The sequence below is a fragment of the Sarcophilus harrisii genome, chromosome 3 (assembly GCF_902635505.1).
Source record: "Sarcophilus harrisii chromosome 3, mSarHar1.11, whole genome shotgun sequence".
In the NCBI taxonomy this organism is placed as follows: domain Eukaryota; kingdom Metazoa; phylum Chordata; class Mammalia; order Dasyuromorphia; family Dasyuridae; genus Sarcophilus; species Sarcophilus harrisii.
In genome coordinates, this window is record NC_045428.1 from 323,820,891 (window position 1) to 323,847,997 (window position 27,107).

The 27,107-nt window shown below is 32.6% G+C and overlaps 1 protein-coding gene across 1 annotated transcript in view; it reads right to left on the minus strand.

The window, feature by feature from the left end:
* The window catches only part of CNTNAP5 (contactin associated protein family member 5), an 876,250-nt gene that overhangs the window by 478,682 nt on the left and 370,461 nt on the right, over positions 1–27,107 (minus strand). The window contains exons 4-6 of the mRNA XM_031959885.1: positions 22,975–23,122; positions 5,907–6,110; positions 2,299–2,483 (exon numbers count right to left, since the gene is read on the minus strand). Coding sequence (XP_031815745.1) covers positions 2,299–2,483; positions 5,907–6,110; positions 22,975–23,122 — 537 coding nt within the window. The remainder of the gene's footprint in view (positions 1–2,298; positions 2,484–5,906; positions 6,111–22,974; positions 23,123–27,107) is intronic.

Consider the following 27,107-nt stretch of genomic DNA (forward strand, 5'->3'; position numbering starts at 1 on the left):
AGATGAGACTTTTACTCTTTAAATCAGAAAGAGATCCTAATATTGAGGTCCATTAAGCTGCTTTTAAAATAATATTTTGGGGGAAGCTAGGTGGTGCAGTAGTTAAAGCACAAGCCCTGAAGTCGGGAGGATCTGAGTTCAAATTTGACCTCAGACACAATACTTCCTAGGATATGATCCTGGGCAAGTTGCTTAACCCCAATTGCCTCAGCAAAATAATAATAATAATAATATTTTGATGATTGCACTTAAATACAATTGATCTATCATGTAAATCATTTTTTAGATTATTTTATGCAGTTTATATCATTCTGAAAGGAGTTGAGAGGCTTTTTTATAATGTGAAAGGGCTTTATGACACAAAAAAGACACTGATGTATGGTATTTGCCAGATATATTTTTCTTTGCCTAGGGAAGCTATTTTTTGAAGCCAGTCAATTCAAGCATTCTGGGTGAGGCTTGTGGTAGTCATCTTAAAGAGTGTGTTCAAATTTATCAAATTGGATGACATCATGATTCTTCATTTTCCTGAGCATTAAAATTCACTAGATGATGTCAGCAGAACTCCAAAAAATGGGAATAAATTTGCATATTTTAAAGTGAGGCAACCCAATGAATTTGAAGAACAGAACTTGAATTGATAGAAATACTTCACAGAGAATTTCTTATATTTTATTGTCCTGTTTCCCAGTAAAATCTTCACAGTTTTACCATAATCACAATACTATATGTACCTTTTTCTATTTCATCATTCAAGTACATCCACTAGAGAGTAATCAATTTCTTTAAACTTCCAATTACCAACAACCCAAGCAATTCCATCTGTGTTCTGAATTCTTTCAGTCAAAGATTAGCAAAGTCCTTCATGAAAGAGGCAAATAGCATGTCTTGTCAATCAATAGTCTATTAAACTAGACTAAAGATGAAAAGTCCAAATCTTGCTTTTGTTCACAGTGATGGAAAAAGAATATTGTGAACTAAAATCAACATTCAATTATTCAGAAGTAGATTGGCAAGCCTGTCAAATTTACAGGCCCATATATTTTCTTTCTTTTTTTTTTTTTTAATTTAATAGCCTTTTATTTACAGGTTATATGCATGGGTAACTTTACAGCATTAACAATTCCCAAACCTCTTGTTCCAATTTTTCACCTCTTACCCCCCACCTCCTCCCCCAGATGGCAGGATGACCAGTAGATGTTAAATATATTAAAATATAAATTAGATACACAATAAATATACATGACCAAACCTTTATTTTGCTGTACAAAAAGAATCAGACTCTGAAAATATTGTACAATTAGCTTGTGAAGGAAATCAAAAATGCAGGTGGGCATAAATATAGGGATTGGGAATTCAATGTAATGGTTTTTAGTCATCACCCAGAGTTCTTTCTCTGAGGCCCATATATTTTCATCTTTACTTTTTATTATCACCCTGCTCTAAAAAAGAGTTAAGATAAAATTCAATTTATTTATTTTATTTGCAGCTTTGAAATTTTATTTATTCTTCAATCCCTATGTATTTACATAGGCATTTGTGTGTGAATAGGCATTTACACACAAGTGTGAAGATATATTTACTGATAAATTAACCAATTATTCTTCGTACTTTGTTCCCTTAAATTTCCTAGTGGCTTCCTTACAATTTTGTAACATTCACATACATACAGACACAATAATACCTTTCCACATACACATACACATTCATATACTTATCCTGATGCATGATATACAGATTTAATACGTATGTGTGTATATGTAAAGAGAATACATAAAGAATAACTTTGTTACCTCATATGAACTCTTTTAATTGTGATGAATTTTGTTTCAATTCTCCCAGCTTCTTCTCATCCAGTACACACACGCACACACATATATACACATGTATATATGTGTGTGCGTGTGTGTATATGCATATTGTGTGTGTGTATATATATGTGTGTGTGTGTGTGTACACACATGCACACACACACACAAACACACACATATTCCATAATCGCAGAGTATCTGAATGGAAAGGCATCTTGGAATACATTTCTGTCTCTGTCCTTGTCTCTCTGTCTGTTTATTTCTTTAATTTCTCTCTTTTTCACTTTCTCTTTTCCTTTCATTCCCCATTTTATGAATGTAAGGGAATACATACAAAAATTATGGGGTTTTTTTACACTTTTTAAGTTCTACACTTTTGGGGTTTATCCCTGTTGGCTAGTAGTGTCTTTATATTTATCATGTGGCTGAGACCCCATTCATCTAACTTTATGAAAACAAAATAAATTATACCTGAAATCCATCTCACCTCATAATCAATATCCAAATAATCACCATCTCCTTTTGCCCGAAAATGTTGAGTATGCTTATCCACTGTGAAGTTCACTTGTTTATTGAACCTCTCAATGAGGACTGAATGCCAGTGCTGGTCATCCAGGAGACTGCCTAGAGTGACTGAAGGCTGGCTGTTAGTGAAACGACGTTTGCTGTCACCTGCCAAGAATAAAAACAAAGGAGATATAATTATAAGTGAAACTAACACTAAAATACCAGGAATTTCAGACAAACAAATATATACTTAGTGAATAAATATTTATCAGGTACCTACTATGAGAATAGTATTATGCCAGGTACTAAGATAAATAAAAAGAGATATTAGACACTCCACATCCTTTCCAGGCCCCTACTATTTAATTGATGAAATTATATATTATATATATATATGCAAATGTTCAATAATATGAGGTAGTATTTCACAAATCTCAAATGATGGTGTTAATACTTTCATATGCAAATTTTCAATAATATGAGGTACTATTTCACAAGTGTCAAATGAATAGTGTAAATACTTTCCCTGGGGATAGAATGCTTAACTCATAATGGCTACTTTAAAAATATTTGTTGATTTATCAGGAGTAGTTTGTGGCATAATATTTGCAATATTCTTTGAGAATTTTGTAGTATTTTGATTAGTAAAAAGAGGGTAAAGAGCTTTCTAGATTATGACCAAATCAAGAAGGTCAGATTAGGACTCTACATTTATGGATTATGACTCTCAGGTTATCTCCCATTTCAATCCTTGGCTTCACATATCTGTATCTCAGCTGTATCTCAATCTTTTCTTTCCTAAGGAAAGAAGAGGTTTTAGCTTTAGAAAAAAAAATTTATTAAGATTTAAGAACTCTAATCAAATCAGAGAATCCATGATGAAATAAGCTACTACTTTATGATAGAAAAAACACTTGGTAAGGACTGTGACATAAGTTGCTCAGACATGACTAATGTATGCATTTATTATCTGTGACTAAATACATTTTATTATTTTTATTTTTTTATTTTTACCAGGAAGAACCTTGAAAGGAGAGTTTTGGCTAATTTGAAAAATTAAAGAAAAAATTTCTTAAAAATTTACAAGTTCTTGGGAACATATGAATATTTTATGCCAGTCAATGAAGCAAACAATCAATTAAAGGGCATTTACTAAGTGACAACTATGTGACAATAAGTGTACTAAGTGATGAGGATACAATATTTAAAAAAAAAAAACTCCCTACTCTCGAGGAGCTCCAATTCTAAAGGAAAAGAAAAATTAAATAATTTTAAAATATAGTTGGATTGTATTTGAGAGTTTGTAAAATGTTTTTGGTAATGAAAAGTTGGTTTCTGATGCTAAAACCTAACATTTCTAAGTAGATGTGATACTTGCTATATGGCTTTGAATTTTGTACAACTATAATTCCTAGAGGATCAATCTATCAAATGGCCAGAAGTTATTAAGCATCTTCTAAATTATTATTGCAAAAACTGAAAGAAAAATGTGAGACACAGAGTGAGCATAAGTAGTTTGTGGTTTATTCCCACTTATCCCTTCCACATGAGAAAAGAACACTAGATTTGGTGTTCTTACCTGCAAAGTGAAGTAGGATTTCCTAAGTTAACACTGAAGCTCTTTCCTACCCTCATTTTATGATCCCATGGATATTTTTATGTCATGAAAAGAAAGTAAACTTTATAATTTTTTCTTTTAATAGCTTTTTTTATTTTTAAAATACATGCAATAATAGTTTGCAACATTCACCCTCGCAAAACCTTGTGTTCCAATTTTTTTTCTCCTTTCCTCCCACTCCCCTCCCCTAGACAGCAAGTAATCCAATATAGACAGCAATTCTTCTAAACATATTTCCATATTTATCATGCTGTACAAAACAAATAAGATCAAAAAGGGAAAAAAATGAGAAAGAAAAAAAGTAACAAGCAACAATATAAAAGGAGACCTCCGACAAATGATTAAATTACAGAAAAGTAAAATGGACAAATATAATTTCATTCATCAGAGATGGAAAATCTACAAATATGCTATACCTTGTAATATGCTTAGTTTGTTAGTGGGAACAATATTCATTATTCAATCAGCAAGTCTCCAGTGATGAAATGCTATATACTGCCCCAATATGTGGTAGGCATATAGTAAACAGAAGAAAAAAAAAGGACTCCTTTGATCTCTCCAAATGTTTTCAGACAGATGAGATTAATGAATTAATTTATTAGTTAAGATTAACTAATCAGAATGAAAGATTCTCAGAAATGCAAAGTTTTAACTAGAAATTGTGGCCAATTAGTGAATAAGCCATGAAGTTTTTAATTTTTGAAATATTTCATCTAACAAACTTGATGATATAATCCATTGTTTCAACCTACTGAGAGAATTTCACAGTGCCCTTAAAATTTTTGTTCTGCCTTAGTTGTGGTTCACAAGGAAGCTTCAAGTTAGATGGATTTTGTCTAACTTTAGAGCCCAATTGATATTAAGTAACACCCTAATATCTTCCTTGTTGGGCACAGATTTTTTTGCCTATGTGTCATGTAATGTTTTCCAGAAAATGAAATTTTTCTCTGTCATTTTTTATTTCACCATCTTCACAATATCTATTTTTAAAGCAAAATTTCCCTCCTATCATTTTAATGAAGCACTAAATACGAGGAGGGTGGATCATGTTCATGACAAACTGTGACTTATTTTTCCTCTGTAATTTGGCTACTTTTCAGGTTTCTTCCTCCAAGAATGAGCTACATTTTCCATTCCTATGAACTCTTAAAAGTTCTACAAAGATATGTGCTACAAAGATATACGGTCCATTTTCCTTTCCTTCAAAAGAATCTTTGATCCCATGGAAAGGCTGAGTCATGAGCCACCCAACTTGGGGGTTCAATTAGAGGCATACAATAAAGACATACAGTGAATGCAGAAAGACTGAGGGAAAAAAAAAAGCCCTAATATCTGTGAGTAGAATGCTAAGCAAGCACACTTAATTTTGGTAATGACAGTCTTGCTTTTAGTCTAGCTAAGATATTTTTAACAATCATAAACACATGTAAACACATATATACATATAAACAAATATGTTTTCTCTTACTTATTGAAAAAAATTGAAAAACAAAGGGTAAGTAAAAGGAAATCCCAACTCACACACATTTTACACAAACACTAGACTCTACCTCCCTAGCCTCAAACCAAATATATTCAAAATTTTTAAAATTAAAGAAATTGTCTTTATCTCAATCTAGTCTGATTTTTAAGATATTCATTTAAAATATATACAGCATGATATTTTACAAGAGTCAAGATATAGTGCATATAGTTTTATATCCTTAATATGACTATTGATAAGAAACTGGGGGACAGGGAACATTGTATAAATTTGATTATTCTGCAATTTTTATGTTTCTATTTGTTCAACTTTAACTTCCTTCACAAAATCAATTAAACATTTCTCAAAGTGGTATATTCTCAAAAAAGTGGATAAATTATGCTATACTCTAATCCCTTTCATGAAAGAAGCATTATAAGATCAAAGTTGAATGTTCTAGCTTTCATTATCATTCCATTTGAAGAACAACAGAAATGACAAATCCTACCCAAATTGACATGTAAGGAGAGTTTCTCCTTCTGGAGCTCAAGTGTAATGTAATCTCCATGCTGGCCCTCTCCATGGAACAAGACCCCATCTCCTTGCATGCTCTTGAACTTCAAAGAAATCACATCTTTAAAAGTACTCATCAACTTCTGATTGAATCTGTATAGGAGGGAGCTTCTGCCATCAAAGTCAGCAATATCGGATTCTGAAGGAAGAGTGAGAGAGAAAAAAAAGAAGAGAAATCAAACATGGCCATATTTTAAAAGAATTGACAATAAATTCAAAGGCACTAACTAGAAATCTCAAAACACTTCACCCTGTCCATCACTGCACTATAGAAACCTCATTTTTTAATAAAATGTCAATTTCTTGAACATGCAGACTATCCTACTTTTAATACTTAGTATTAAAATACTAAGTATTTTTAGAATAGTGCCGGACAAATAACAAAAATATGATAAATGATTCTTTGTTTATTCAAGTATCAGTTGACACTATTTGTATAGATACTCAAACATATTATGTAGGCTTTTCTTTGTGGCATTGGTAACTACTAAAGGATGGATGTGATTCATCAACTAGTAAAAACTGGACATAGATCTTCTATAGTCCTTTAAAATTATAAGTCTGAGCAGAATGTGAACCTAGAAGGAACTTCATTTCCTCAAATTTAGCTTTAAATAATTATATTTTGTGTATCATCATTTTAAGGAAAGCTAGCATCAGCAGAAAATACCAGAAAATTCAGTCCTTTACAGGACAAATTAAAATTATTGATCTGTGTACATACTATTATAAGTTAAATATAAGCAGATTGTTAAATAGTCTTTGTGAATCTTATTATTCTTTTTAAAAATATTCCTCAATGACATGTAAAAACAATTTTAATGTTTTTTTTTTTTTATAAATTTTGAGTTCCAAATTCTTTTCCTCTGCCTTTCCTACTCCCGTTAATTTTATACAAGTGGAGTCATGCAAAAACATATGTTCATGATGATTGTATTTTGAAGGAAACACAATCAACAATAAGAAAAATAAAGTAAGAAAAAAAGTCTACTTTGCTATGAATCTCTATTAGTTATTTCCCTAGAACCAGAAAGCATTTTTCATTATAAATCCTTAGGGATTGTCTTGGATCCATTGATTGCTGAAATCATTATTAAAAGAAAAGTCATCTGGATTTCAGAGAGCTTAGAAAAACTCCTAGTATGTGAACTCTCTCCACTAATTATTATCCAATCTATCTATGACTCAGTTGTTTAGTTCTTAGAAATTTCTGGCGGCACATAGAAGTTTAATCGATTTACCCAACTTCTCATAATTAGTGAACAGCAGAGGAAAAATTGAAATCCAGTTGCTCTGACTCTAGTTTCAAGGTTTTTGATCTCTTTAAGAAAAAAGTACAAACAACAATAAGCTACCCCACATAACTTGTATTCTACTGGGGGAGGTGATATTTAAGTATTTTGAAAATGTATGTGCAAAATAAATGCAAGGTATTTTGACAGGGGAGGGACTAGAAGCTTGAGAAGTCAGCAAAAGAGTCCTGTAGAAAGCATTATTTGAATTGAGCTTTGAAGAAAAGTTGGAGCTAGAGTTGGAGAAGAGGAAGTGAATTGCATCCAACAAGGATACAGAGATAGGAACCTAATATAATATCTGAGGAAAAATAAGAAAATCTGTTTGGATGAAATATATGAATAAAAAGCTTCCATGTACTGTGAAAAGTGGCAGATTTAGAGATTAAAGGACAAGTGTTCAAAGCCTTTCTCATTCATTTACTCAATGTATGATATTGGGCACATTTTTAATTCTCGTTCACTATAGAAAAGGAGAAGACTTGTTCTGATGACTTCCATGGCCTTTTCCAAATCTAAATCTATGATTTTATGAGTAATATATTAAAAGATTGGAAATATAGATTGGAGCCAGACTGGGTAGGGTTTTAAATGTAACAAAAGAGAAATTTATATGTGATATTAGAGAAATAGAGAACCACTGAAGTTAATGTTACTTCTTGTAATTTATGTATTCATAACATTATAATTTATATTATGGTTATCCTTATATATAACTCATCTTACATTCAAAATTGTGCTTTTAAAACATGGAATTCATCTTATCTAATTACATATGATAGAAAGTAAGTCTTCTACAAGATATTGCACTTATTGAGTGGCTGGTAAATACTTATTAAATTGAGTTGCTTTTTATAGTAGACTCACAGGTAACTAGCTAAGTTAACTTGGAAAAGAATCTTAACTTCTTTGATCTTTAATTTCCTCATTGGCAAAATAGAATAGCATCTAAATTTTGTTTTGCTCATAGGGTTTCTATAAGAATTAAATGAGATAAAATATATTTTAAAATTTCTGAAATTAAAATATACTCTATCAATATAACTTTGCTCTCTCTGCTCCTACTTGTCATTATCTCTGTCCCATGAATTTAAATCCTTTTGATTGGTGCTGTCCTTTCTTAGTACCCTATAAGTTAAAAAGTTGGCCAATTTAATTAACAATATATAATGATAAGTAGGTATTTCCCTACCCAGGCTACATATCAGTACCTTAACAGGGACTTTCAGGTGCCCACTTCTCATTACTTGAAGCTCTATCACAAGGTAGTAGAGGAGTTATTTAAGCTACAAATCTTTCAGTGTTCCTTACTATGGCTCTTCTATTTACATGGGAGATAGTATGGCATTGTAGATTGAAAGCATGTCAGGAAAACCTGGGTTTAAAGCCCTACCTAATATGGTTCTGTGATGATAGACAAGTCACTTAACTTATTAGCATTCTACGTAACTCACTAAGACTAAGTTGTAAAAAAAGTGCACATATTAGAAATAGTAGAAAAACCTTTTTTCATGCAGGAGTTCTTTATTCTCATGACAGTATGACTTCAGATTATATTCTTTATTTAATTGTGTTCATTGTAGAAACTGGAACTGGACTATATTTTGATAGTAATCATGAACATTTGTTTTGAAATTCCACAATTCAAAAAGTTGCATCATTCAACAGATTGAAGATCCCAGTTCCTGCCTGACAACATAAGACCTCTTAACTTGTTTTTCTAAAATATTTTATTGCTTTATTTCAAATGGTTCTCTCTCTGCAATCCTATATATTTTATATTAGAATTAAGAACATAATTCTGAGATAGGTTTTACTGGACTGGCAAAGAGGATTGATGACAAATGTAATATAGATTAAAAATCCCCGCCATAATGGTTCCATGACCTATATTGGCTTTAAAAAAATTATCATTTGCTAGCCAACCTTTTAAGGATAAAATTTAGTGTATAACTCAGCATGTCTGCAGAAAATAATCAGTCAGTCAATAGCATTTGTTAAGTAGTTGACTATGTTCTTAGTATTAGACTAATACTAGGGATACAAATCAAAGAGAAAAAAAAAAGTCTATGCCTTCAAAGAGCAGGAGAATTAAAATGCACATATATGATGTTTATACAATAGATAGAAGGCAATCTCTGTTGGGAAGGCACATGAAAATTTTCATGCACATGCTCAAAGACCTCCCAGCTTAGTAAGTAAGGTCTGCTAGAACTATCACCAACTGTCAAAGGTTTTGAAAATCAGGTCCACCTCCATGTCATCATAAAACTTTAGTAATATGACTTTAATGGAGGTTTGAAATTCCATTGTAGAGTGGAAATAAGCTGAGTTGGTCATCTAAAGTTTAGAGAGCATTAAAAAAAAAAGCACCAAACATTTTCAAGAAGATATTGGATTGCTTTGTAAAGCCTTATACCCCACTTTGAAATTAAATTCTATATTATCCATGTGTTCATTAATGTAGAGATTTAACACATTACCTTTGGTGAGTACTAAATTAGCCTGCAGAAGAAATTAATTTATTCCTTTAAATACTACCATGATCCAATGATAGTAACACTTTGCTGATGAGGAAAGTTCAGTCAAGCATCATGGGGCCTTTATAACATTAATTAAGCCACATAAGGAATTCATGAGCCATTTCACAGATGAAGAAACAAAGGAAAAGAGGGTTGAAAGAAGTAAAGAATAAGAAAGAATCTGAAAGGGAATGGGCTGGAGGAAGAGTAGAAAGACAGAAACAGAGAAAGAGAAAAGGAGAAAAATGCAAACTGAGACAAAAAAATGTAGTTTCCATTTTAACTGGAAACAGACTTGATAATAAGGGAGATATTTAAAGACAGTGTCTATTGAAAAAATATCAAATATATACCATCTGATAAAAATAATGGGCAATACGATGACATGATGGTATACTTAGAGAACCCCAGAGATTCTGCTAAAAAGTTATTAGAAATAATCCACAACTTTGGCAAAGTTGCTGGTTATAAAATAAACCCACATAAGTCATCAGCATTCTTATATATCACTAACAAAATCCAACAGTCAGAGTTACAAAGAGAAATTCCATTTAAAGTAACTACTGATAATATAAAATATTTAGGAATCTATCTGCCAAGGGAAAATCAGAAACTTTATGAGCAAAATTACAGACCACTTTTCACACAAATTAAGTCTGATCTAACCAATTGGAAAAATATTAAATGCTCTTGGATAGGGCGAGCAAATATAATAAAAATGACAATATTACCTAAACTAATCTATTTATTTAGCGCTATACCAATCAGACTCCCAAAAACTATTTTAATGACCTAGAAAAACAACAACAAAGTTCATATGGAAAACAAAAGGTCAAGAATTTCAAGGAATTAATGAAAAAAATCAAATGATGGTGGCTTAGCTGTACCAGATCTAAAATTATATTATAGAGCAGCAGTTACCAAAACTATTTGGTATTGGCTAAGGAATAGATTAGTTGATCAGTGGAATAGATTAGGTTCAAGGGATAAAACAGTCAACAAATATAGCAACCTAGTCTTTGACAAACCCAAAGATCCCAGCTTTTGGGATAAGAACTTACTGTTTGATAAAAATTGCTGGGAAAATTGGAACTAATATGGCAGAAACTAGGCATTGATCCACACTTAACACCGTACACCAAGATAAGGTCAAAATGGGTTCATGACCTAGGCATAAAGAATGAAATTATTAATAAATTAGAGGAACATATGATAGTTTACCTCTCAGACCTGTGGAAGGGGAAGGTCTTTATGACCAAAGGAGAACTAGAGATCATTACTGATCACAAAATAGAAAATTTTGATTATACCAAACTGAAAAGTTTTTGTACAAACAAAACTAATGCAGACAAGATTAGAAGGGAAGCAATAAACTGGGAAAATATTTTTACAGTCAAAGGTTCTGATAAAGGCCTCATTTCCAAAATATATAGAGAATTAACTCTAATTTATAAAAAATCAAGCCATTCTCCAATTGAGAAATGGTCAAAGGATATGAACAGACAATTCTCAGATGAAGAAATTGAAACTATTTCTAGTCATATGAAAAGATGCTCCAAGTCATTATTAATCAGAGAAATGCAAATTAAGACAACTCTAAGATACCACTACACACCTGTCAGATTGGCTAAGATGACAGAAAAAAATAATGATGATTGTTGGAGGGGATGCGGGAAAACTGGGACATTGATGCATTGTTGGTGGAGTTGTGAATGAATCCAACCATTTTGGAGAGTAGTTTGGAACTATGCTCAAAAAGTTATCAAACTGTGCATACCCTTTGATCCAGCAGTGTTACTACTGGATTATATCCCAAAGAGATTATAAAGAAGGAAAGGGACCTGTATGTGCACGAATGTTTGTGGCAGCCCTTTTGTAGGGCTAAAACTGGAAACTGAATGGATGTCCATCAGTTGGAGAATGGTTGAATAAATTGTGGTATATGAAAATTATGGAATATTACTGTTCTGTAAGAAATGACCAACAAGATAATTTCAGAAAGGCCTGGAGAGACTTACATTAACTGATGCTGAGTGAAATGAGCAGGACCAGGAGATCATTATATACTTCAACAACAATACTATATGATGACCAGTTCTGATGGATCAGGCCATCCTCAGCAACGAGATCAACCAAATCATTTCTAATGGAGCAGTAATGAACTGAACTAGCTATGCCCAGAAAAAGAACTCTGGGAGATGACTAAAAACCATTACATTGAATTCCCAATCCCTATATTTATGCACACCTACATTTTTGATTTCCTTCACAAGCTAATTGTACAATATTTCAGAGTCTGATTCTTTTTCTACAGCAAAATAACGTTTTGGTCAGCTATACTTATTGTGTATCTAATTTATATTTTAATATATTTAACATCTACTGGTCATCCTGCCATCTAGGGGAGGGGGTAGGGGGGGGTAAGAGGTGAAAAATTGGAACAAGAGGTTTGGCAATTGTTAATGCTGTAAAGTTACCCATGTATATATCCTGTAAATAAAAGGCTATTAAAAAAAATAATAATGGGCAATATTTTTAAATGCCCCTGCTCTGGGGGGGAGAGACTTCTTTTTTTTTATTATTTGCTATGAGGGTAATTGCTTTGTTTTACTTGACACTGAATTTCGAATTTAGATCATGAAGGAAATTTATTTCAAAGAAACCAGTTATAGAAATAAAAATCAAGACTTCTTTTTCAAGTTTTGTAGTGATTATGGTGATACTTAAGGAGGGAGCATCTCAGCAAAAATGTGCATATGAAAGCAAAGGACAGAGGAAAAAAGAGTGGTCAAATGATAAGAAAGTTGTCACTAGGATTCATACTTATGTGTGTATGTGTATGTAAAATATGTCTATACATGAATATACAAACACATATATACATGTGTGATGAGATCTATATATCTATATTGAGAAAAGAAGAGAAAGAAAGAGACAGAGAAACAGAGAGTCATAAGTGTCTTGTCTGAGGTAGTACTATTTAGTAATAAATTAATGCAATTAAATTAGAACTGAAATTTCCTCTATCAGCACAGATTACAAATGGTTTTCCAAAGCAGAGACCTAAAATATTGCCTAGAGTATCATCATCAGTATTAGCATCATCTATAAACATTAATTTAAATGACTATCATGTGTCTGACATTGTTTTAAATGCTAGAGTTACAAATAAAAGCAAAAGTAGACTCCCTGCTCTCAAGAAGTTTATATTAATTATGTGGGAAGCAACATCCAAACTATGTCATGTAAGCATATATAGTAGAAATAGAAGTTAACCTCAGAGGGAAGGCACTACTAAAGTGTGGTGGGTAAAGTAGATTGTCAAGTTCTCTTGCAGGGCATTAGGATATTTTGCTTAAGGTCAATTAGACAAGATGTGAGGGAGAGGACTTGAATCCAAATACTCCTGAAAATGATGCTATCTATCCACCATGCCATAGAAGCCCACATACATAATTCACTTTTCTTTCCTATTTTACTTCTAATTGGATACTTAATTGCTTTGTCTTTGTTGTTGTTTGTTTTTAGATTGGAGGGGGAAAGCAATCAAGGTTAAGTGATTTGCTTAGGTGCAGTGGTTCTCAAACTATGGTCTAGAGAATCCTGGGGATCTCTGAAACCCTTTTAGAGGGTCTACAAATTCAAAAATAGTTTTTATTTCCAATATGGTAAATGTCTATAAATATAATCCAGATAAACAAAAATGCTTTGGAGAGATCCTCAATAATTTTTAATAGGATAAAGATACTGAAAACAAAAGTTTGAGAACCACTGGTAGAGTCACACAGAGAGGCCAGTCTTAACTCAGGTACTCTTAACTCCAGGGTTGGTTCTCTATCCACTGTGCCATTTTGTTGCTCAGCTGTTTTATCTTAATAGAAAATTTATTAGATTATGATAACTGAGAGTCTTAAAATATGGGTTTTAGTGCTATAACTCCACTAATTATATTAATTTGGGCTGCTAACATTCTCTCTTGGTCAATGTTGTCTGCAATTCATTCCATCTATAAAATCTTCATTTCCTAAGAATTCTAAATCTTTGATTTCCACTGTTTTAATCGAACATTGTCTTTTTTAAGAAGAATTACAATGCCAGTGGATTTTCCAATTAAGGATTTTGGATTTTTCCATCACTGTCTCAGGGATGAGCTAAAATAAACCATTAAATAGTCTTCAGCAATGTAATCAAAAGATGATATTCCTATTCTGTTGAATTTTTCTTAGCATAAAAAATAATAAAAATAATAAGTACCTCTATGTGGAAAGAAAAGGTTTATAGAAAAAAATATTTAGAAGCACATATCATGAAAGCATAATGGGATGTGTATAGACAATATAATCATTTCATTAAAATATATAAGGATTTCCCAATAATTTCAGGACCCGTGTCCCTTCTAATTAGAGACAAATTTTATTTGCAGGTTTCTTTCCTTATATTCTGTGAACCATATGATATATAAACTAAGTATGCAATATTTAAAAGGGGTAGTGCATAAACAGAGGCCAACAATATTCATCAATGGTCAATTTTTGTGTCAGCTATTTGTAAATGCCATTTTCTTATATTCATCGACCTCTTGGATCCCCAATCCTTCCTGAATATAATTAAATGTTGTGCCAAAGTTCCCTTTTGATGTCCTGACCTAGTTTCCCAATTATCCTATTTAGTTATTCTGCCTCAGGTTATAACCTTTCCCTCTTAATGTTTGATGAGATAAAGGTCTATCTCAGTTGCTCTGCCCCAAAATCCCAGGCTATAATCATTCTGTCTTAAATGGTTGATGAGATAAAGGTTTTATATCTTTAGGTTATAGACATTCCTTCTTAATGTTTGACAGGATAAAGATTTATCCATTTTAGATGTCATTAGAATATCAGTAACCTCCCTCCATTGTGTCATCCTAGGGGTCTGTCCCCCCCATTAGGTTATCCCCACCCAGGTACCTCCCCCATTATGTCATTGTTCTTGTTATCTTATAAAAAAGCTTGCCCTCTGATATTTGAGGGCTGGAAGAGAGCTCTGGGACTAAACATGGATCCATTGGTCCCAGTATATCTCTAATATCTGTCTTGCTCAGTTTCTTTGGCATTACATAAATAAGTACTCAAAAATCCTGATGCTAAAATTCCCTAAATTCATCCTCTTGTCTACCTGACTTATCTGCCTTAATCTTGATCCTACTTTGCAAGTCACCTATACCAATTTATACAGACTATTCATTCCATATATCATAGTAATGATCCAGAGCACAGCTAATTATTATTTGCTTCCTAGAAAAATGGACAACTTATAAGACCATAAGAGCATAGATTTAAAGCAAGAAGCATTCTTAGGATTTAAATCATTTTACAAAAGAAAAAGAGTATACTAATGACAATTCATTAGTATACTAAAGTTTACAAAGTACTTTCATCTTTCTCAACTGATCCTCACAACAATTGTGTTGTGTCATTATTATCCTCATTTACAGAAGACAAAATCAAGGTTTAAGACTGAAGTGACTTGCTTCAGATAATATAGTCAGTATTTAAGTTTCTTTTTGAAACATAGTTTTCCTGATTAAATGTACATCCATATCAGTGGATAGTCTCTAACTCTAAAGAAATGAAATGACTTGCTGATGATCATGTATTAAATAGGACAATTCCAATCTCTCATCTCTCTGTCTCTCTCCTCTCTTTCCTCTCCTCTTTCCTACCTTCCCACATATTTCTCCTCTCCTTGCTTTGCTTTCTTTCCTTTCTTTCCTCCAAATTGATTGTGGGAATTTTATTAGTAGGTCATTTTGTAAATATATGACATTTATAGGTTATTTGTCCTAGAAAATAGATGAGACAATGAGACTGATTTCTTGTCTAGATGCCTACAGACTAGTTCCATAAAATGTGGTCCAACAGTTTCTCCTACTGAAATAACAGTAGCAAAGAAATGGTTTTCCTTCCATTTGAGAAGGACTAAAAATTGCTAGAAATGGTCTTTTTCCCATTGGGCCCTATAATTGCTGACCTGGCTGTCACTGCTTGTTTTTTGAGCAAGACAGAGTTATGCAGGCACAGCCAGGAAAGTTTGATGGATGTTGGTAGCTTGTCAACAAGCCAGCTAAAAAGGGGCCTTACTGAATAAAAGATGCAAAGCTGAAATCCCCAAGTGAACCGAGAAAATCTCATGTTTGGGCACCAGATGACACCAAATCATTTTTCTCACATCCAAGTCATCCAATACTTAAAACTGACAAGAGAAGGGATTGATTTGCCCTGAGACAATTAGTCCCAGTTGGACACACTGCCCATTCACAGGAAACATGATATTTCAATAAGATTGTTGAGGGGTGAGATACCCTAACAGCGATGGGGGTCACCAAATCCTTGTTGCAGGTTTAGTGAGAGAATTTACCGTCCCATTCTCCAAGCAAGGTTTGGCAAAAATGGTTTTATTTTCAGAGAAGCTCTTTCTCTCAGTGGACCCCTTCCTAATTAGGAAGATAGCAAAGATTGGGGTACAGAGTTTTGATTTTATTTAGCCTTCTATGGTTTGGGGCTAGGGAGTGATTGAGGGGCAAATTTCCAAATTGATAAGGGTGATGATTGTTTCCCATGCCAAAGTGATTTCCAGATCAATTGGAGGTGGGAGTTTCCTTTAGGAACCATGTAGAAGGGTGGGGATGTTCCCAGAGGCTGGGAAGGGTTGTTGATATTCAGGCTTTTTCCAAACCAGGTCCACTTCCCCAAAGATCAGGGGGACACAGAGCCCTATTACATCAAGATTACATTTTGAAACTATCTTATTGTAAAAGAAAAACAATTATTATTCACACCATAAATTTTCAGAGAAGAATCCGGGTTTTTAATTAACAATCTGCAAACCTCAAAGATTTCCAAGTGCAGCTTAGTTGGGGATAGTCTCCAACAAGTTCAGCCACACACCCTTACCTGATTGTAAACTCACTGTGACTATATATGAACTATCCAAACCACAGATATTTTTAAATATATTCTAGAAATCTCCTAAGAATAGTAATTTTTCTTAAAAAAATGTAACTTCTATTTCTGACATTAGAAAAAAAGAGACTGGACGTGGGAGTGAGAAGAGAGAGAGAATAACATAAGGGGAAAAGAAGGGAAAATAAGTTCTAATTCGAGTTCCTTATAATGCAATGCCTGAGAAACTGAGGCAAGACAGAGATTAAAGGGTTTTTAATATTTTATTTGAAAGAGAGGGATTTACTGGGACCAAATGGATCCTTGGTTTGGTCCCAGGGCCGAATGAGACTACTGTCTCCAAGAATCCAGCAACCAATGTCAGATACAAAGATTCTTTTATAGGGTAACTAGAACGATGACGTAATGGGGGGAGGCACCTGGGATGGGGATGACATAATGGGGAGAGGCACCTGATATTCTTAATTGGGATGGAGAAAGGCACCTGATATTCTAATGATGTCTAAGATATAAGATCTTTATCCTATCAAACTTTCTGATGATTAAGAGGGAAGGATGGTGTTATAGGATTGAACAGAGGCAGGAACTGAGGCAGAACAATTTAGGGAAACTGAGTCAGGACAATTAGGGAAACTGAATCAGGACAATAAAAAGAAACGATGGCACAACAATAAGATACTTTCTTGTTGTTTTTTATGGTTTTAAATGTTGATAAGTCACAACTTTCCCCTTCCTTGATTAATAGATTTTTAAAATTTGTACAAATAAATTTGAAATTTTACATTGCATAGAAGGGAAGCAGGTAGTCAGCACTTTCAATTACACATGTAATAATCATGAAAGTAAAAAACTTTTCTTAAAAATAGATCTACAAACTCAAACATAATAGCTGAAGCTGTCAATTATTGTTCCCCTTTTCAGACATTAGCTTGCTGATTTAGCTCAGCCATCCATTTTTACCTTTAAGAGGGCATTGATATAGAATTGTTTCTACCACATTCTTACTTGACATCACTGAGACCTTCAATCACATCCCTTGAGATAATGGCTTTGGAGGGAAGTCTGAATATTCACTGATCCTGAATATCATGTGCAGAATCTTCCTTTACTTCTATCATTCTGCAACCTCTTTCTAAGTCCACTCAGTTCAAATCTTCCATCCAAAACAAATCGTGTTGCTTACTGTGTACCGGCATCTAGTTTATTCTCCCTCATTCCTCAAGAGAATTCCACATCTGACTCAACATTTTAGATTTCTGTCCAAATCCTAATATTAAACTAAGGAAATACTTTTATTGATGTTTGCTCATTCTGTATTTTCCTATTTCCTTAGTTGGATTATACTTTATGACCCACTCCTTATCTCCACCTCAGATCCATCCTGTTTTCACTATTACTGTCATGTGTTCCATTTCATTAAACAATAGTTATATTTCTCTCTCTAATCACAGATCATTCAATTTTTATATTTTTACCTCATTGACTGGTTGACATCATTACATATGTTTTGATTAATAAATTAGAACTGGTAGTTGCTGAATTAGTATTCAATTTTCATATAAAGACTACTAAATAATATACCTATGTATAAAACCATTAATTTGTAGTAAATCATCCATTCTTTGTTGCAAATTTTACTGTGTAACTTTATTCTAGATGATGCATGAGGAAAAACAATAAGTAACTTTAATGAAGTTTTGAAAACTAATGAAATAAAAACAAAATGCAGGCATAAAGACAAAGGAAAGGTAGTGGAAAGAACACTGAACTTGAAAACACGCAACATTCTTTGTATCCTTCTTCAGCCATTTACTTCTGGTGTCAAGTGGGTAAACCCACTGAAATCTCTATATTTGGAAGGCTTTGAGCTAGATAACTTTTGAGATCCTCCCCCTTCTAGCTCTATGATAGTATGACATTTTTGTAGACTGTCATTGCTACACAAGATGTTTGGCTTCAATATTCATTTTGCCAGTTATAAAATCAATATTTGTTATTTTTAAAATTACTCAATATAGAATAATATTTAAACTATATCATCTCCCAATTTCTTTTAGACCCTACAGCAGGGGTCCTCAAATTACGGCTGCGGGCCAGATGCAGCAGCTGAGAATGTTTACCCCCCTCACCCAGGGTTTTGAAGTTTCTTTATTTAAACGCTCACAAAACAAAGTATTTGTTTTTACTATAGTCCAGCCCTCCAACAGTATGAGGGACAGTGAACTTGCCCCTTATTTAAAATGTTTGAGGACCCTTGCCCTACAATATGATTTTCTAAGGTCAAATCCTTTGCAGAGGTCTTCACATCTTTTTATAATGCCCAACATGGTTACTCAGGTCTCCAAGTTTTTGCATATCTATAAACTACTTTCTTTGGTTTTCTTTGACAGGACCAGATGGCCCTCAGCACACCAGGGATGGAATTTATGATACTGTGGCCTCAACAATGTTTGACAAATGACCCTCGATGAGGAGAACAACAAAGAGGGACACTAGAAACATAGAATGACAGGAGATTTATGTGGAAGACCAGAACGAGATTTTAACAACACTGCTGATGAATTTCAAGTGACAGGACTTGTTAATAATTAACCATATAGGAGTACCAGGTCTGTGTGGGAAGAGGTAACCTGAGGTACAAAATGAAGCCTATAATTCTTAATGAGATTGGGAAGCATGACAGATCATTATAGCATATCAGAATTTATAATGCTTTTTAAAATTAATTAGCTCTTCAAGTATAAGGAAATTCAAATGAAGGAATTCTACATGGGATTCCTGGGATCAGAAGACTTAGAAATAAAAAAAGACCTTAGAGATCATCTGGTACAACCTCTTCATTTTACAGATTAAGAAACTGAGGTACAGACAATTGTAGTGATTTCTTCAAGGCCACATAGGGAGCAAAATGAAGACTGGGATTTAAGGCCCTATTTAAGCAAAAATAAATAAATAAAAAAAATTTAAAGGAACTGGAATTAGAATCATTATACCTAACTTCAGATTTCAGAGCTGACATTTGTTTCTTTGTATTACCTTAGGCAAGTCACCTAACTTTTCTAGATTTCTGTGACTCAAATATGAAGGCTGGGATAGGGGAGGAGATGATGATGATAAGAAGTACATTTGAAAATATAAAGCCTGAAACCAAGATTAGGAGAACAGAAATCTGGGAAAGAATTTTTATTACCAGTGTTTCTGATAAAGGCTCATTTTAAAAATATAGAGAGAACGGAGTCAAATTTATGATAATACAAGTCATTTCCCAACAGGTAAACAGTCAAAGGATATGAACAAGCCATCTACAGTCATATGAAAAATGTTCTTAAGTCACAATTGATTAGGGAAATGAAATATCACTTCAAAGAATGATTAATTAAGATGTCAGAAAAAGAAAATGATAACTATTGAAGAAAATATGGGAAAAGTGGAACACTAATGAACTGTTGGTTGAGTTGTGAACTTATTCGCTCATTCTAGAGATCAAGTTGGAACTGTGCCCAAAGAAGTATAAAACTATGCATATCCTTTGAGCTGCTAATACCATAACTAACTCTATATCCCAAAGAGATCATTAAAAAGGGGAAAAGACCATGCGTACAAAAATATAGCATCTCTTTTTGTGGTGACAAAGAATTGGAAAATGAATGTATGGAATACAATTGTGTTATAGACATGATGAGCAGATGGATTTCAGAGAAAACTGGAATAATTTAAATGAACATGATGAGTGAAAAAGAGCAGAACACTGCACACAGTAACAGTAATATTGTGTGATGATTAACTTTGACAGATTTAACTCTTCTTAGCAGTACAATGATCTAAAACAATTACAAAATACCTATGATGCTGTGGCCAAATCTAGAGAAATAATTATGGAGTTTCAATGCAGATTAAAACATACAATTTTCACTTGTTTTCCATAGTTTTTCCTTTTACAACACTTCTAAAGCAGAAATATGTTTACTATGATTGTATATGTGTGTATATATATATATATATATATATACATACATATATATATGTATATATATGATTGCTTGCCATCTTAGGGAATGGAGAAGGAAGAGAGGAAGTGAGAAAGAAAAAAATGGAAATCAAAATCTTATAAAAGTTGATATTAAAAACTTCACATTTATTGGAAAAAATTAAATACTATTAAAAAAGAAAATATGATTCCAATTTAATAATCTAAAAGCCAAAGACTTTCTGAATACAAACACCTATATTATGTGAAGAATTTCTTCAAGAAGAAAGACAGTGAATGCTAGTTAAGGTGAGGATTGCACAATACCAAAATAAAGTTATATATATATAATAATTTAAAGGTCATGAAATAAATGATTTCTGACAAAAGAGTAATTTCAGAATAAAATCACTATTCAGACCACTGAATTATTAGAGGTCAAAATTAATAATAAAATTTAGGGGCAAAAGGATTGTAGATATAGTGCTGGTCCTAAGTCAGAAAGTCCTGAGTTGAAATCCAGCCTCATATGCTTAGCTATGTCATCCTGGGCAAGTCACTTAACCTATTTTGCATCAGTTTTCTCATCTGTCTTAATTACATCTCTTTCCCAGGTGTGAAAATCAAATGAGATCACAAGTACTTAGTATAGTACCTGGTACAAAGTGATATATAAATGTTAGATATGGTCATTATTATTTATGAAAAATCAATATGAAAAGCACACAGAACATACATCATTTTCCTACTGAATTTTAACCATGAAAAACAAAGGTCATAGCCCAAAAGGATCAAGACACTCTGTTTTACAATAAATAGTTGAGATCCTTACCAATGGAATAAGATGATGCCAAGTATAAAACTTCTTTGGATTAGAAAACATTAGAAGATGATAGTGAAAAAAGTGAGAAACAATATATGCAATATTAACCCACAATAGAAAACAATTAGTAAAAGGGAAAACGATACTGCAGAATGTTTGCTATAAGATTAAACTAATCCAGCCATTGTAAGAAAATTTATGATGAAAATGGAAAGAAGATAAATAGACTAATAAAATGGAGCAGATATTCAAGCATTCTAACAATCTGTTCTTACCATCAATGTCAGTAGAAACAAACAAAAATAATGATTTTAATAGCTTAGTAGATGATGTGCTATATTAAAAAAGTAGAAATTGAACGTAGTAATATGAACTTAGGAATCATGTAAAGACCAGAACAACTCAACATGGAGTTGTACTAGAGGCAAAGCAATTCAGAAATATTATAGTTGGATGAGGTCACTGATCAAGATGTTAAATAGCAAAAGACTCTGATATCCTAGAGGGATTCTATTTAAGATTTTTTTTCTTTTCTAAATTAATTCTAATTCATTATCATATCATTCAACTAATTTTGAATCCACCTACCTAAATTGTTGTCTAACTCTACTTCCTGTCTCTTATCTTTATGGATAGAGGGACTTTTTCAAATGATATCTTGAAATTTAGACAAATTATAGTTATCATCCTCATGATATATGAGGCCAGTAATTATGTCACAAAAATAAATGAGGTTAACCTTTTATGACATGATTTTGATGAGAGTATAGTGTCTGTGATCACTGACTTAGTTTTCAGATATTCACAAATGTTCTACCTTTTTGTTAAGAAGCAAACTCAAACTCTTTAACACATAATTTTGTGTTATTTTGTTATTAAAACAAAAATCAAGGGGAAGGCAGTATTTTCTTTCATGTGGCATGTTTTCTTAAATCTCATTTATATTCAGCAATTTGTACTTTCAGTACCAGTGCTATTAAATTGGTCTCTAATCTCTGTCTTGCTCAGTTTTTCCAGCATTATAGAGGAAACAAGGAGAAGCAGAGGAAAAGATATAGAGACAAACGGAGAGATAGAGACAGAGAGACAGACTGCAGAATCAAATCATTTCAATAAGCAGTTTCTATAACTATATAGTGTTTTGATGTTAAGCATATATTAGATATAGGAAGGAGATTTTAAAAGTTACTGTAATACAGGAACTAGAGTTGATAAAAAACCTTAATTAGGTAGTGATTTGATAGAGTAAAAAGAAGAATTGGGATAGAATCAACAGAACCTGACAGCTGATTATATGTAAAAAAGAAAGAATAAGAATCCAATGCTAAGTGACTAAAATGATGGTGATAATCTCATTGATAATAGGGAATTTCAGGGATTAGTCATGACTAACTTGGAGACAGATTGCTTAGTCAGCTTTCATTTGTATGTGTGTCACAGTATGTTATCAATACTTACTATAAGAGCATCCATAGGCTTCCACCCTCATGCCTATCTTTCCATTTGGATTCCATTCCATTGGTACAAATCGGATGAATCGGGCTTTCACTGAGTGTAGGAATTTGTGATGGACAATACTGTCAGCATTGGTGTTTCCTGAAAAAGTCTACAAGGAAAAAAAATCCCAGTTAACTTAATATTACCTTGCCCCTAGTTTCATGTTGAGAGGTGCCCAAAAGAGAAATAATTCTCTTTAATCATTCCACATAAATTTGATTTTCCTTTTGTTTCTTATTTTAAATAGTTAATAGCTCACATATGGATTAAGCAAACACATTTATTGAACACAAATGATTTAATTCAATTCAACATATTTATTGAACATCTGGATATACAAAGATAGAAAGGAAACCACTCTAACTCTAACAGAGTTTTCACTGTTCTAGAATAAAGATTGAGTAATTTGGATTCTTACTAGTTTATTTAGAGAAAAGTGGTATAGAAACAATTTTCAGTTTAATTTAATTCATTAAGTACTTAATATCTCTATTAAAAACTAAGCCCCTGGCTAGGCCCTAGGCCCAATGAAGAATGATGTAATCACATGAGAAATGATCCATGTTCTTGAACAGCTAACAGAATATTTGGAGGAGAATATGTTTCCACTTCTCTCTATTGTCCAAGTAGGCATGAGGTATGTCTGTATCACCTTTTTGTATGTGTAATTAAACTATAATCATGCTTTAATATTATTTACCCAAGACTTCTCTTTGTGTACATAAACTCTGGAAAGATTCTAGTATAGTGCCTTGTATATACAGTAAGCATTAAATGTTATTTGTAGAATTTATTAAATTGAATTAATTTAGAATTTATAACTATTTAATAGTAGCCAAAATTTATTTTAACTCATTATATATAAAGTTTCTTAAATGACTAAGCAACTTGGTAAGAGGGTTTTGTGACTTAGTAAGAAAAGAATAGGTGACATTTATATCATGTTTTATAGTTTACAAAGTTCTTTTCTCACTGAAAACAATCTTTTGAGATGTTTGTTTTATTTATTAACATTTACAAAATAGGGATTAAAGCACTTGCCCAATAGTGGGAAAGTTGCAGAATTGAGACCTGAGTTCATATTTTGCAAATCCAGTGATTTTTTTTTTTTTATGCTTTCCAAGTAAACAGAAGAGACTAAGAAGTAGAAGAGATCTTATAAAGTTAACCAATATGCTCAAGATTTGAACCCAAGTCTATTCCAAATTGTCACTATTTCCCTTCTAACAAACTTTCTTTTGATATTTACATCATATACATTATATCATACAGATAGATAAATTTATTTATTTTTATGCTGTGATCTCATGGGTATAATATAATCTCAGTATGAAAACATGGTACATCACTGCAGAGCAGTACTTCTAGAAGCTTAATTTTTTAAGAAAAAAAGTTTTATGGATTTTTGTTTGTTTGTTTGTTTTTGTTTATTTTTTCCCTCTGGAGGCACCTAGAGTTAAGGGCAGCTTAGTGATACAGTGATTAAATTACCACCACAGCCTGGAAGACTGCTGTTGTTTTTATTGTCATTATTGTATCTTACTCTTCCTGACCCAATTAGTATTTTCTTTACAAAGATATTAGACTATTTTGCCATTTCCTCCTCTAGGTCATTTTACATATGAGGAACTGAGACAAATAGGTTAAGTGATTTGCCTAGGATTACATAGCTAATAAGTGCCCAAGGCCAAATTTGAATTCATAAACATGAGTCTTCCTAATTCCAAGCTCAGTATTCTATCCATTGAATCATGTAAATGAATTTTCCTGAGTTCAAATATTACTATAGACACTCAGTAGCTGTATGAACTTGGGCAAGTCACTTAATCCTAATTGCCTCAGTTTCCTCATCTGTAAAATGAGTTGGAGAAGGAAATAGCAAATCACTCCAGCATCCTTAAGGGGAAAAAAATGGAGACAAAAAAATTGGGGCAGAACTGAAAAATGCCTGAACAATAATAATAATATTCAGATTTAAGGATTTGCACAGAGTTACATAGCCAGTTTGTATCAAAAGTGGGATTTGAACTCAGGTCTTTTTAAATTCAAGATCAGCATGCTACCCAGTATACAACACTTCATCTATGCTTATTATATAAGTGTGTATGTAAAACAAAGTACTCTAAAGAAGTATGACTGAGCAGCAGTTAGATGGCATATATGATAGAGTACAGAGTCTGATGTCAGGAGGATATGAGTTCAAATTTGACCTCAGACACTAAAGCTTCTTATCTGTGTGACCCTAGACAAGTCACTGAATCCCAATTGCCTCAGCAAAAAAAAAAAAAAAAAAAAAAAAAAATATATATATATATATATATATATATATATAATATGAATTATAATTGACAGTATTATATTTGAAAAGTAGAAACATTGAATTTTATAATTATATAGAACTATGTGTTTTTTTTTTTAAATCACTCACTCAAATATTTATATGAACTGGATATTAGGCATTCTGTCTGCTACAAGAATGGCAAAGAAAAGGTATAATCTCTATGACAGTCCTGAAAAAGTTAGTCTCACAATAGAGAAAGGACTAATGTTATATGACATGACTATAAAATTCATATTGTGTTTAGAGGAAAGGGGCATGAAAGACAAAACATATGGAAAGTTTGGGGGAAGGAAGTGGATCTATATTTGAATCTTAAAGGCTAGATGAGATTTAGACAAACATAAGGGAAATGAGGAGACTCTTCAAATTGAAAAACAGATAAAATTTATCTATAATTTGTTCCCCTTATTCTTAACTATGTTCCAATCAACCCTAGTAAGATTTTATTGGAACTTTGAGTTTGATTTCGATGTCATAAAAAGCTAGGTCTTACCAATTTTATAATAAAAAATACAGAAAAATTGTACTCAAAATGCACTCATGAAGAAAATTTGCACAAGTTGACAGAAAAAGAACATATTCTACAAATAAAAACACAGAGAACTTCACTCTAGTCATGCAACTCAATTAAGACCCACATAGAATACACAGAATTCCTCAGACATTTCAGATTCAGTTATGGCACTCTGATTACTGTTTACAGAGTCAGGGGAAATAAGAGTAGACTATGATGTGGGTTGAGCTTTCTGGATTAATGCTTTTTGTATTATCTGATGAATAATAGTAGAAAAAGCATTCAGTAAATAAAGCAATCTTAACTGTGAACAGGGAAACATATGTCACACAAAGAATTAGGTTTACAAATGAAAGTCAACTAAGTTACAAAATCTATCATATTCTCATAATGCTATCATAATGCTTCTAAAAATATGTCACAGAAACCATTATGCCATGAAACATAGGTGTGGCCTCTCATATGAAGGGAGGGGAAGAAGCATTTATTAATTGCCTATAATATGCCTAAGCTACTGTGCTAAACATTTGACAAACAAGATAGGGACTAATATGATCCACTTTTTGCTGTTAAGAAAACTGAGGCAAATGGAGAGTAAGTGGAATGCCATGCAAGGTTAATACTGTGCGTCTATTGTTACACAACTTGTAAGTGTTTGAGGCTGCATTTCAACTCAGGTCTTCCTGATTCATTGCCTAGTTCTTTATTCACTTTGCCACAAAGCTTCCTGGAAGTAAGAGCTAGCAAATGAAAACCACTATCCAGATACACACAGGAACAAGTTTAGGGATGGTGAAAAGTTCTTCCCAATTCACCAGATGATAAATTTATACCACTTTTATTTTCAATATCACTCATGAAGAGCAAGCAAAAAAAAAATCAGGTTGTGTTTCTGAAGATGAAATGAGTTGTGTACATTTGTATAAAGGAAAACATCAAGTAGCAGATATAGTCTGTTATTTGGTCCATTGAGAATATTAGGCCTAGACATAATCTAACTTAAATGATTTCTGGGGAAGAAATCATCATTTACAAATGAACTCAAAAGGCACAAATCTCATCTTCAAAGACAGTCATCAACTTTTAGACTAATTCTTTTACTTCATATTTTATTCACAACTTTTCTTCCTTCCAGGCTATATTTTTCCTTCATATGCAACATTTGTTCACTAATTAGCAATAAAGACCTTTCCACTGAAGGCATAATAGTTTGTTCCCAGAATGGACAAAAGAATGCCA